Source organism: Salmo salar, chromosome ssa25, assembly GCF_905237065.1.
Source record: "Salmo salar chromosome ssa25, Ssal_v3.1, whole genome shotgun sequence".
Lineage (NCBI taxonomy): Eukaryota > Metazoa > Chordata > Actinopteri > Salmoniformes > Salmonidae > Salmo > Salmo salar.
In genome coordinates, this window is record NC_059466.1 from 32,838,039 (window position 1) to 32,850,847 (window position 12,809).

General features: G+C 43.0%; 1 protein-coding gene across 2 annotated transcripts; it reads right to left on the reverse strand.

Moving 5' to 3' along the window:
• Window positions 1-1,289: 1,289 nt before the first annotated feature.
• LOC106586558 (spore wall protein 2) lies at window positions 1,290-9,562 on the reverse strand. 2 transcript variants are annotated; one of them, XM_014173990.2, is made up of 8 exons: window positions 9,244-9,560; window positions 4,830-5,123; window positions 4,167-4,421; window positions 3,708-3,815; window positions 3,226-3,288; window positions 3,016-3,078; window positions 2,771-2,926; window positions 1,290-2,615 (listed from the first exon to the last, which is right to left on the reverse strand). In XM_014173990.2, the coding sequence occupies exons 1-8, from the start codon at window positions 9,296-9,298 to the stop codon at window positions 1,312-1,314; spliced, it is 2,298 nt and encodes a 765-aa protein (XP_014029465.2). In that variant the 5' UTR covers window positions 9,299-9,560; the 3' UTR covers window positions 1,290-1,311. The 2 variants fall into 2 exon arrangements, with proteins under 2 accessions (XP_014029465.2, XP_045563244.1); XM_045707288.1 differs by lacking the exon at window positions 3,708-3,815 and having other exon boundaries at window positions 9,244-9,562.
• Between the last annotated feature and the right edge of the window lie 3,247 nt (window positions 9,563-12,809).

Sequence of the window (12,809 nt, forward strand, 5' to 3'; positions counted from 1 at the left end):
TGCTCCTGTAGTGTAGTCTGGGTAATGTGCTGCTCATTGGAGCCTGGGGTGGGTGTCTCATCCATCTCCTCATCACTCTGGGTAGATGTTTGGTTGGTATTATCTCCTTTCTTCCCCTTCCACCTCCATCTCTCCTTCATTTCCCCCCTCATCCTCTGTGTTTGTAACCATACCTCTATTGTGGTCCATTTTCCCATCTCTGTTCTTTTCTCCTCTCGTCTTTCTCCTCCGTGTCTCTTTATTCCTTCCTCTGTTCCCTTTCCCTTATTCTTCCTCTTCATTATTCTGTCTACTCCCCTGGCTGGATGTCCTGTCCTCCTGTGTGTTGATTTGTCTGGTTCTTGTCTTTGTGGTCTGTTGTGTACTGTCCTTTCTCCTTTGTTCTTTATCTCTGGCTTTGCATCATTCCCCCTCTCCTCCGTTCTATCTCTATCCAGATCCGTATCTTCTCCACCTTGCTTCTGTCTGAGGTTCTTTCCCTTCTCTTCATCTTTTCCCACCTTTATCTTTATCTTCTGTCTGGAGGTCCATCACAGATCCCGCCGTGGCTCCTGAGTCTGTTTGGTCTGGAGCTGTCTCTGTTGTTATTGGGTATGATTTGCTTGGAGCTGTCTCTGTTGTTATTGGGTATGATTTGCTTGGAGCTGTCTCTGTTGTGCCCAAGTCTTATTGGTCTCCAGCTGGCTCTGTTGTTGATCTGTCTGGTTCTTGTCTTTGTGGTCTGCTGTGTACGGTCCTTTCTCCTTCGTTCTATCTTCTCCATCTCCATCTCCTGTCTGGTTGTCCTTCTTCTCTCCATCTCCTGTCTGGTTGTCCTTCTTCTCTCCATCTCCTGTCTGGTTGTCCTTCTTCTCTCCATCTCCTGTCTGGTTGTCCTTCTTCTTCCCATCTCCTGTCTGGTTGTCCTTCTTCTCCTTCTTTCCATCTCCTGTCTGGTTGTCCTTCTTCTCCTTCTCTCCATCTCCTGACTGGTTGTCCTTCTTCTCATTCTCTCCATCTCCTGTCTGGTTGTCCTTCTTCTCCTCCTCTCCATCTCTAATCTGGTTGTCCTTCTTCTCCTTCTCCTCTCCATCTCTAATCTGGTTGTCCTTCTTCTCCCTCTCCTCTCCATCTCTAATCTGGTTGGGTTTCTTCTCCTTCTCCTCTCCATCTCTAGTCTGGTTGTCCTTCTTCTCCTTCTCCTCTCCATCTCTAGTCTGGTGGTCTTTCTTCTCCTCTCCATCTCCTGTCTGGTTGTCCTTCTTCTCCTTCTCTCCATCTCCTGTCTGGTTGTCCTTATTCTCCTTCTCTCCATCTCCTGTCTGGTTGTCCTTATTCTCCATCTCCTGTCTGGTTGTCCTTCTTCTCCTCCTCTCCATCTCTAATCTGGTTGTTCTTCTTCTCCTTCTCCTCTCCATCTCTAATCTGGTTGTCCTTCTTCTCCTCTCCATCTCTAGTCTGGTTGTCCTTCTTCTCCTTCTCCTCTCCATCTCTAGTCTGGTGGTCTTTCTTCTCCTCTCCATCTCCTGTCTGGTTGTCCTTCTTCTCTCCATGTCCTGTCTGGATGTCCTCCTCCTCTCCATGTCCTGTCTGGTTGTCCTCCTCCTCTCCATGTCCTGTCTGGTTGTCCTCCTCCTCTCCATGTCCTGTCTGGTTGTCCTCCTCCTCTCCATGTCCTGTCTGGTTGTCCTTCTTCTCCTTCTCCTCTCCATCTCCTGTCTGGTTGTCCTTCTTCTCCTTCTCCTCTCCATCTCCTGTCTGGTTGTCTGTCTTCTCCTTCTTTCCATCTCCTGTCTGGTTGTCCTTCTTCTCCTTCTCTCCATCTCCTGTCTGGTTGTCCTCCTCCTCTCCATGTCCTGTCTGGTTGTCCTCCTCCTCTCCATGTCCTGTCTGGTTGTCCTCCTCCTCTCCATGTCCTGTCTGGTTGTCCTTCTTCTCCTTCTCCTCTCCATCTCCTGTCTGGTTGTCCTTCTTCTCCTTCTCCTCTCCATCTCCTGTCTGGTTGTCTGTCTTCTCCTTCTTTCCATCTCCTGTCTGGTTGTCCTTCTTCTCCTTCTCTCCATCTCCTGTCTGGTTGTCCTCCTCCTCTCCATGTCCTGTCTGGTTGTCCTCCTCCTCTCCATGTCCTGTCTGGTTGTCCTTCTTCTCCTTCTCCTCTCCATCTCCTGTCTGGTTGTCCTTCTTCTCCTTCTCCTCTCCATCTCCTGTCTGGTTGTCCTTCTTCTCCTTCTCCTCTCCATCTCCTGTCTGGTTGTCCTTCTTCTCCTTCTCCTCTCCATCTCCTGTCTGGTTGTCTGTCTTCTCCTTCTTTCCATCTCCTGTCTGGTTGTCCTTCTTCTCCTTCTCTCCATCTCCTGTCTGGTTGTCCTTCTTCTCCTCATCTCCATCTCTAGTCTGGTTGTCCTTCTTCTCCTCCTCTCCATCTTCTGTCTGGTTGTCCATCACAGATCCCGCCGATGCTCCTGAGTCTGTTTGGCCTGTCTCTGTTGTGCCTGCTGAGTCTGTCTCTCTCTCTGGAGCGGTTTCCTGGTTGGGTTCTGGTGTGTCCGTGCCTAGCTGGGCTTCTTTGGATTCTGGTGTAACTAGTTTTGGTTGGGCCGGGATGGGCTTGTCCTGTACAGGCTCTGTGTCTGTCACTGAAACACAGAATGAGAAGATGGGTTGATACAAGACTATACAAATACTATTATATAGACACATTTGTCTTAATGATAACATTACTTCTTATGTCATTGTCAGTCTCAATATTGAGTATTATGTTTAACCTATCTGCTATGGGACATAAAATCACCTGTCTGTTGGTCTGAGAGACTGTCATTCTGTCTGTACAGAGGCCAGTGCCCACTTTTTATTGGAGAGAAAAATCTTCCAGCTGGTGTAGTGTGCCGTTTCCTGTTTGCATCTGTATCCTGCATGTTTAACAGCTCTACCTGCTTTTTCACCATTCCTGTACACACAAAAACATTCATCCCCATTAATATCATATGTATTCAAAGTTTATTATGCCCAAGGTAATAAACATTATATAAGGAGAACCTTTTTGTGTAGAATAAATATTTCCAGTGTTCTCAGAATGGTCATCCTCAGGATCTTTGTTTCCTATTCAATTATAACATAAACAAAATAGTTTTATTCAGAAACAGTAAAGTGGTAAGGTTTTATTTTGTCTTAAAATATATGTGATGCCAAACTAAGTCTATAGCAATAGAACTCATGTTCAAAATATAGTTTTTACAGCTAAACAACCTTGTACTGTAACTTCCATCAGCCCCGCCTCCTCTTCAGATTTTCTCAGTGCAGCTTTAGCCGCTGGTCATCCACCACAGAGTGGAAAGGACAAGAGGGATAAAGGACAGAATTAGACATAGGGACGTGATGTGGGTGAACATCCTGTAACATGTATATATCTAACCAGAAATACTATGTAGTTACTTTGCTTTGTTTGCTGGTTGTACTCTTTTCTCTCCCCTTTTCAACTCTAATCTCAGATCCAAGGTCAACGACCTTGTAACAAGTCAGCTGGCGTCACTGGGACAGTGATCATCTGAAAGCTCAGCACACGCCAGGGGAGTGGGGAGGAAATGGATTGACTCTGATCTAGCCAGATCATTATAATGAGGGGCTTTTTCTCCCAATAATACTGAACTATCCCCCATATATTTCCGGAGTCTGGAACTAAATGTTGGCCTTTTGGTCTGATTTTGTCATAGGACATAGGATGGTCGTACGTTTCCTGCTTTTCCTCCGGTACCAGAAGAGAAATGCCAGAACAGCAACTAAGATGAGGAGAAGGAGGATGGACAGGACCACAGCCAGGACACTGGTTGAGCCTTCCGCTGCACAGAAACACCATTAAAACAACTTGGATCAGCAGCATTTCCACACTTAATAAGACATGAATTAAGCAGTCATAACACTATGAACCATATAGTAATGTCAGTGACTGTAACGTATGAATATCCGGGATCTGCAAAAAAGATGCTTAGCATGCTCGATATAACATTGTATTCACAACAATCTCATTCTATGTCTTTCTGAACCATGTTCTCACTATCAATAAATGTACAGAATCTACATGTCATGAAAATGTGTTGGCAGCATAAAATAATACATCCAAATTGTGAACACGACAGAGAATGAAAGTGAGAGTGTATTACTGTAACTACAGTTTAGAAGTGTTATCTTACTAGTGTAGCAGTCCTTCAGGGTGAACTCTGCAGTTTTCTCACTAACAGGGTTTTTCACCACACATGTGTAGACAGAATCCTGGTTTTCCCCGACAGGTATGAACAGTTCAGGTCCAGGACTCTCTGACCCTCCAGGACTCCTCCAGATGAACTGGGTCAGGGGCTGGAGGTCAGCTGAGCACAGCAGGGTTCTGTCCATGTTCTCTGGGGTTGTGTTGTCGACCACACAGGTTATGCTGGGCTGTGCCACATCATCTACACACATGTGCACACACGAGTACAGACACAGACACACACACACACACACACACACAGCAAAGTGAAAAGCCGTTTTCAGCTCAACTGATCTGAGGAGAGGTGTGTCTTGGTGTGGGTGAAAACCTGTCCAGCAACTTTGAACATTTGTAATAAAGATGTAATGATGATAAGGGGGAGTTTCAATATCACACTGGAAGGAGATTTCAAGAGCTAGGTGAGAATATGTGAGTCCTGACTCATTAGATACAGTAACCATTTTTTAAACTATACTGGCATCACTTAATCAGCCGTTGTCTAGGCTTAATGATTATTTTTTTAAACGCCCTTACTGATACTGTAAATAAACATACTGTATACACACAAACCTGACATGCAGGCCTTTAAACAGCAACATTACACACTTACCAATAACGTCCACCTCATGTTGAGAGTACTGCAGCGTGCCCTTGACAACAGCCTCTAACTCATAGGGCCCACTGTCTGCATCAGCGAGACCTTTGATAGTTAGCGCTCCAGAGCTCCAGTCCAGGATGGTCCTGCCTTTATAACTGCCATACTCAACATTCTGACTCCCATCAAACTCCACCACCTTGTTCCCTTTGTGTTTCCACAGGATGTCCTCAGGCTGTCCTGAGACCTTGGGGGTCAGGGTGATCTTGCCTCCCAGGCCACCATACTGCTGTTCACCTGTCACCTCCACTGAGCACAGAAACAGGAGGATCAGGTGAAAACACATTGGAAACCCCCTAACTTCTGTGACTATAATGTAATGTAGTCTAGTGGTCTTCTTTGAGACCACTAAGGACAGATCAGGTATCAGCAGTATCAGTCAGACATCCCACCTATTCAACCTTGTTAGTAATCTCCCACTATACTGCTCTCCTCTGCTGTCAAATCAATGATTGGCCAGAGAGGGATTGTAGACCTTGTATCTTGATATATCATTAACTTTGCCATGCATGGTGAGACATATCTTCAACTCTATCGAAACTCCAGCCGGGTACTTCAACTCCATGATAATTGAATCCACGGAGTTGCGAGCAAAGTCGTTTTTGAAATGAACCTCTGACTCCTTTAAGTCACTATGCAATCGATACTTAAAAAAATGTAACTTACTGTGTACCTATGTTTGTCCTCTGTTGTTGCATGCCTTTGTTTGCTGAAATCCATACTTTTTAATAAAACGTTGATCAGATACAACCACAACCTTTTCCTTGTTGAGATTCAATTGGCACATGCACATTCCAGCTGAGTTGCCATCTTAGAGCAACAGCAACGAGGAAACAGTCCGTGGTTGTATTTGATAAAGTTTTATTAAAAAGTACAGATTTCAGCAAAGAAAGTAAGGCATGCCAATACAGAGGACAAACATTGGTACACGGTAAGAGTTTAAGAATGTAATTTTGTAAAGTACTGACTTCATAGCGACTTGAAGGAGTCTGAGGTTCATTTAAAAAAAACAAATGTCTGCGCTCAACTCCGTGGTTGAAATCACCATGGAGTTGAGATACTTGGCAATCGTATATAAACCCTGGATTGCTGATGCTACAGTGGGGGAAAAAAGTATTTGATCCCCTGCTGATTTTGTACGTTTGCCCACTTACAAAGAAATGATCAGTCTATAATTTTAATAGTAGGTTTATTTGAACAGTGAGAGACAGAATAACAACAAAAAAATCCACAAAAACACATGTCAAAAATGTTAGAAAATGATTTGCATTTTAATGAGGGGAAATAAGTATTTGACCCCTCTGCAAAACATGACTGAGTACTTGGTTGGCAAAACCCTTGGCAATCACAGAGGTCAGACGTTTCTTGTAGTTGGCCACCAGGTTTGCACACATCTCAGGAGGGATTTTGTCCCACTGCTCTTTGCAGATCTTCTCCAAGTCATTAAGGTTTCGAGGCTGACGTTTGGCAACTCCAACCTTCAGCTCCCTCCCTTGGGTTCATAGGCAGCATTCCTCCTCCTCCAAACACGGCGAGTTGAGTTGATGTCAAAGAGCTCCATTTTGGTCTCATCTGACCACAACACTTTCACCAGTTGTCCTCTGAGTCATTCAGATGTTCATTGGCAAACTTCAGACGGGCATGTATATGTATTCTTAAGCAGGGGGACCTTGCGGGCGCTGCAGGATTTCAGTCCTTCACGGCGTAGTGTGTTACCAATTGTTTTCTTGGTGACTGTGGTCCCAGCTGCCTTGAGATCATTGACAAGATGATCCCGTGTAGTTCTGGGCTGATTCCTCACCGTTCTCATGATCATTGCAACTCCACAAGGTGAGATCTTGCATGGAGCCCCAGGCCGAGGGAGATTGACAGTTCTTTTGTGTTTCTTCCATTTGCGAATAATCGCACCAAATGTTGTCACCTTCTCACCAAGCTGCTTGGCGATGGTCTTGTAGCCCATTCCAGCCTTGTGTAGGTCTACAATCTTGTCCGTGACATCCTTGGAGAGCTCTTTAGTCTTGTCCATGGTGGAGAGTTTGGAATCTGATTGATTGATTGCTTCTGTGGACAGGTGTCTTTTTTACAGGTAACAAGCTGCGGTTAGGAGCACTCCCTTTAAGAGTGTGCTCCTAATCTCAGCTCATTACCTGTATAAAAGACACCTGGGAGCCAGAAATCTTTCTGATTGAGAGGGGGTCAAATACTTATTTCCCTCATTAAAATGCAAATCAATTTATAACATTTCTGACATGCGTTTTTCTGTATATTTTTGTTGTTATTCTGTCTGTCACTGTTCAAATAAACCTACCATTAAAATTATAGACTGATCATTTCTTTGTCAGTGGGCAAACGTACAAAATCAGCAGGGGATCAAATACTTTTTTCCCCCAATGTATGTATTGGCCATTGAGAGGCCATTGTAGTTGGGATAGTAATATTAGTACTCTCTAAAGTAAAATACTATATTTCTCTCTCAGGCTGATACAGAGAGACTCATCCATACTTTACTACAAGCAGGCTTGACTACTGTAATGCTCTCCTGTCTGGTCTACCCAAGAAAGCCATTGGGCAACTGCAAAACATACAGAATGCTGCAGCATAGATACTGACCAAGACCAGATGGAGAGCGCACATTACACCTGTTTTAAGGTCTCTGCACTGGCTGCCTGTGAGTTTTAGAATTCATTTTAAGATTATTTTATTGGTTTTTAAACTAATCCACAATTGTGCATCACAATACATGCCAGACATGCTTTTAAGTTATTTACCCAGTAGGTCCCTTTAAACTATCCCAAAACCTAGGACCAAGAGTCATGGAGAGGCAGCCTTTAGTTATTATGCCCCCAGACTCTGGAAGAGCCTGCCAGAGAACCTGTGGGGGGCCGAAACCGTGGACATATTTAAAAGAGATCTTAAAACACACCTTTTAAGCTTTGCTTTTCCTTATTGTGCTTTTTACTCGTTCTCATTTTATTGTTATTCTTTAGTTTTTTATCCTCTTATGTTTGTTGTGTAGCAAATATTTCCGTTTTTATTTTCATTGGTTTTATTCGTTTTGTCCTGTGAAATACATTGAGTTGCATTCCATGTCTGAAATGTGCTGTATAAAATAAATCTTGATTTGATTAGATGTTTTCATTGTTTTTTTTTAATGTTGAGCTCACACAATATAATGTAAATGTTTGCAGGTATCTGTAATGGATTAAACATGTCATAATGTAGACATTAATAAATGCATTTTTTTTTTGAGGAGTGCCAAGATGACTGCGCATTTCTACACACCAAAACTCTAACCGTCAAACTCAACTCTGGACCTCGAAGCCAGTTCCATTGCTTGTTTTCATTGTTCCCCTCTAATCAGGGACTAATTGGGTGCAATTAATTATCAGGTAGAAGAGAAAACCAGCAGGCTCTGGACCTCGTAGAGTAAGAGTTGAGCACCCCTTCCTAGTAAAATAAATGATCAACTATTTCATAGTAAACAGAGGCCTATGGCTATACTTGGGCCCCCAAGTGGCGCAGCGGTCTAAGGCACTGCAAGAGGTGTCACTACAGTCCCTGGTTCAAATCCAGGCTGTATCACATCTGGCTGTGATTGGGAGTCCCATAGGGCGGTGCACAATTGGTCCAGCGTCATCCTTTTAGGGTTTGGCTGGAATAGGCCATCATTGTAAATAAGAATTTGTTCTTAACTGACTTGCCTAGTTAAATAAAGGTTAAATAAAAATATATCTCTTTTGCTGAAGGGAGGGCCATCCATTTTCATTTCAGAGGTCCGATTTTCTCCATGTAACCCTTATTATAAATAACGTTCACTCCCTAAGAGTGTACAGTATTAATAAACCTGTAGCTTTCACAGAAGTGTTCATTTGTTACCATGCATGTGATGTCAACATATTTGTAACCTCGGTTTTATGTTATTTATTTTATGATGCATCATCATCATGATCATCATGTTGTTGTATTTCCTGTTTAACCAACACAATAGGGTCGTCACTAGCTAGCCACAAAGTCATTAATAACCCTGCCTATTTCTTTGGCCCAGCGTCGTCCGGGTTTGGCCGGGGTAGGCCGTCATTGCAAATACGAATGTGTTCTTAACTGACTTGCCGAGTTAAATAAATCTCAAATAAAAAAATATACAAAATAAAGACTTTTCTGTACACTCAAAGCAATGTGATTAGAGTTACACTATAACATGTTAAGTTACCACTGAATGACTAATTATCGATTGGACCAGACTGGGCGGCTGAACAGACCTAGGGCTAATAAGGCTCCCGCTCGGGATACAGTGCACAATGACTATGTCAAGGACAAATTACTTTCCTACAAATCAATAACCGGGAAAGACTTAGTATAGGCTACTCACCGAGAAAATAAGCCAAAAACGGTATGATAACTTTCCCAAAAAAGCTGACTGCCATTTCCTTCGGTTCGAGTTGTACACTTCTGTGGGATGGTAAGTAAAAGTGAAAGTGCCCGTTCCAGTTATCATTTCATCTGGAACACCCCCGCCCGGGAATGTTTCAAAGGAGAAACTAAATTATAGACGACAACCTTACATATAGTCTAAATCCGAACACATAGATTTATCCTAACTACGCAAGCAAACAAGCTCTTATTCCGATGCGACGTTGGCTACCTGCACACAGGTAAAGTAACCTACTACGCAGGGTTGCCAGGGTCAAAATCAAATGTCTAAACAAACGATGTCTCAAAACCCACCCAAAATTCCTGAAAACGAGACATTTCTCTTTTTTTGCAGAAAGATAGCAGCAAGATAGGAGTTTCCAAATCAGGAATAAGAATTACAGGGCACTTTGGAAAAAACTAAACCGGTCCGAATCGTCCTCTGGAATAACGGACATTCTTTAAAAATATATATATTTTACCTTTACTTAACTAGGCAAATCAGTTAACAAATTCTTATTTTCAATGGGCCAAGGAACAGTGGGTTAACTGCCTTGTTCAGGGGCAGACCGACAGATTTTTACCTTGTCAACTCGGGGATTCGATCTTGCAACCTTTCGGTTACTAGTCCAAAGGCTACCTGCCGCCCTTAAAATGGTAATACTAGTCGCGAATAGGGCTTAAAACAAGCAGAATTCGGTTTTCCATCACAGTAATAATTATTGCAAGTTTAATAATATGTCGCAAGAGAAAAGATATTTGCCCTTATTAAACTTGCCAGATCATTTTTTCATCAATGGGTGTCAATTTAACTTGTTTTGACTGCTATGATTAAGCAATAAGGCCAGAGGAGATGTGGCCCATAGCCGTGGTATATATAGGCTATTGGCTATATACCACAAATACCAAGGTGCCTTATTGCTATTATAAACTGGTTACCAACCTAATTAGAACAGCAAAAAGACATGTTTTGTCTTACCTCTGGTACACGACCTGATATACACTATGTAAACAAAAGTATGTGGACACCCCATCAAATTAGTGGATTCGGCTATTTCAGCCACACCCGTTGCTGACAGGTGTATAAAATCAAGCACACGGCCATGTAATCTCCATAGACAAACATTGGCAGTAGAATGGCTTTACTGAAGAGCTCAGTGAGTTTCAATGTGACACCAAAATGTAGCCACAAAGTCATTAACACTGCCTATTTCTACAATGTATCTTCTTAAAATCTGATTTTAAACCTAACCCTAACCTTTAAATAGGCAAAAAATACCTTAAAATAGACCACATTTTAGACCACACACCATACAATAGATCTGCTCTACAGTGTGTCCCTGCCCTTCCAAGATTGCCACCTGTAATTCAATACCCTTCCGTAGTAGCAGGGTTGCCATGTCTGCAATTTTCTACTTTGAAAACAAGGCTGAGGGTGAAAAAAATGTATTGGTCGCAGGTTTTCGGGCTACTTCTATGTTGCACGGTGGCCGCCATGGCATTTCTCTTTTAAAAAATATATATATATTTCACTGTGACCTGCTGCTGACTATCAGGTAGTGATTAAGCTGTTACTGACCGATTGAGTGAGTGAGTGATGGGGAGTGCCGGAGGTGTGTGTGTGTTGAGAGCATTTGTTGAAAGGCGCTGCATGGTCAATCCCATGTCTGCATTGGCCGTGCAACGTTTATGGTGATACGGCCTCTGCAGAAGTCAGGGCATTCATACTTCTTGGCTTCGCAGAGCAGCAGAGCTGTTGTGAAGGAAGATGTCAAGGAAGTGAGTGTGTTTATACAGGACCTCCAGCCCCCACCTACCGTCAACCAATCATGTCACTGCGGAGCTATATGGATCCCTTCCGCATTGTTACAAAATGTGAGATTCCAAAAGGAGCTCAATTTGGCCTCTGTGTGCCTCTGGAGGCTCCATAATTGCGTCACAGTCCAAGTATAAACTGGCTCTGAGAGAGCACTGCACCAGGCAGCTGAGTCAGAGACATAATGCTTGATCTGAAAAGGTGGTAGAAGGCGCCATATGGATGGTGTTACCCAATTCCGAAGCCTCCTGAGGCACACAGAGGCCAAATTGAGATCCGTACAGCATTGCCATGTGCCTCTCAAATGTTGTAACAGAGGGCTCCATATAGCTCCACATTGACATGATTGGTTGACAATAGGTGAGGGCGAGAGATCCTGTATAAACATAAACTCACTTCCTTGACAACTTCCTTCACAACAACTCTGTGCTGCTTGGCGAATAAGTATGAATGCCCTGACTTCTGCAGAGCCAATATCACTGTAAATGCCAAGCAGCGAATACAGGCCAATACAGACTTCGGAATGACCATGCAGCGCTTTTCGCGGAGACAGAGCAGCACGCGTGCACGTTGGGACAACTTTTTACCAGTCGTAGGTGGCTATTTAGATTGGTCATTATGGAGACACCTATTTCCAACACTTTTTCCATAAAACATATTAACGCGTTTCAACTGATACAACGGCGATAAAACACTGGAAAACGACATTAGGCGCACTAGAGCCTTTAGATAAATTGGCTCAGAGGTGGTTTAAAGTAAACGGCATTCTAATGAGGACTTTTCTTAGGGAAAGCATATCAAGCGAAGGGTTTTACGCATGCTCAGTTCATGGGTCTCGAGCGCTGCGCGAGTGGACATTTGAAATGGAACTTATGGAACTCCATTGCGTTCCAGCTTCTGTTATGGGGAAAAGTCCACAATGAAACTGACATTATGTGGAGAATGATACATTTGCATATGTTGGCCATCAAGTAGGCTATTAATATCTATGCCATTGTAGCCTACTGTACCATTTGATTCAATAACTATGTTGAAATGATATCACTGGAGTCATTGCAAATCAATTTGTGCCACTTTTGTAGTGTACCTGGAGCTGGAAAAAAGATTTAATAAATAGCCTATAACTTCAGTGTGTTGTTGCAGCCTTGTGATATTACAAATGGCCAAGATTAGTTAATTAAATTGTATGTTATTATCACAGGTGTAGCCGTGTTGAATCGACCAAAACGCAGCCGGGATGTGAATACTCATCTTTATATTTATTTTGAATAAAGCATACACGGGAAAACAATAAAGACTAGTGACAGTCTCACAGGCTATACATTCACTAGCAGTGCGAAATATACAACAACCCACAAAAACCAGGTGACAAACACACTCCTAATATATGACTCCCAATCAGGAACAACGATAACCAGCTGTCCCTGATCGGGAGCCACACAGACCAACATAGAAACAGAAATACTAGACAAACACATACCCAGTACTTCTGCCACGTCCTGACCACAATACTAAACAACTACTCCCTTTGCTGGTCAGGACGTGACAGTTATCAATTGTGATCATGGTCACAGCTCTATCGCAAATGTATCATTCTCCACATTTAATGTCAGATTCAGTGTGGACTTTTCACTGAAATTAGATGTTGGCCTATCAGGGGCTATAGGCGACCTGCATCTAGCTCAGCAAACCATGGCAAAGTTAAATTA

What these genes read in the sequence shown, in the direction of transcription:
- LOC106586558 (XM_014173990.2), bottom strand. Translation starts at nt 9,298, where the DNA reads ATGGCAGTCAGCTTTTTTGGGAAAGTTATCATACCGTTTTTGGCTTAT. An exon ending in CCGGAGGAAAAGCAGGAAAC is followed by an intron (nt 3,289 to 3,707) that starts GTACGACCATCC and finishes GTGGATGACCAG; the next exon opens with CGGCTAAAGCTGCACTGAGA. An exon ending in TATTTATTCTACACAAAAAG is followed by an intron (nt 2,927 to 3,015) that starts GTTCTCCTTATA and finishes TTGTGTGTACAG; the next exon opens with GAATGGTGAAAAAGCAGGTA.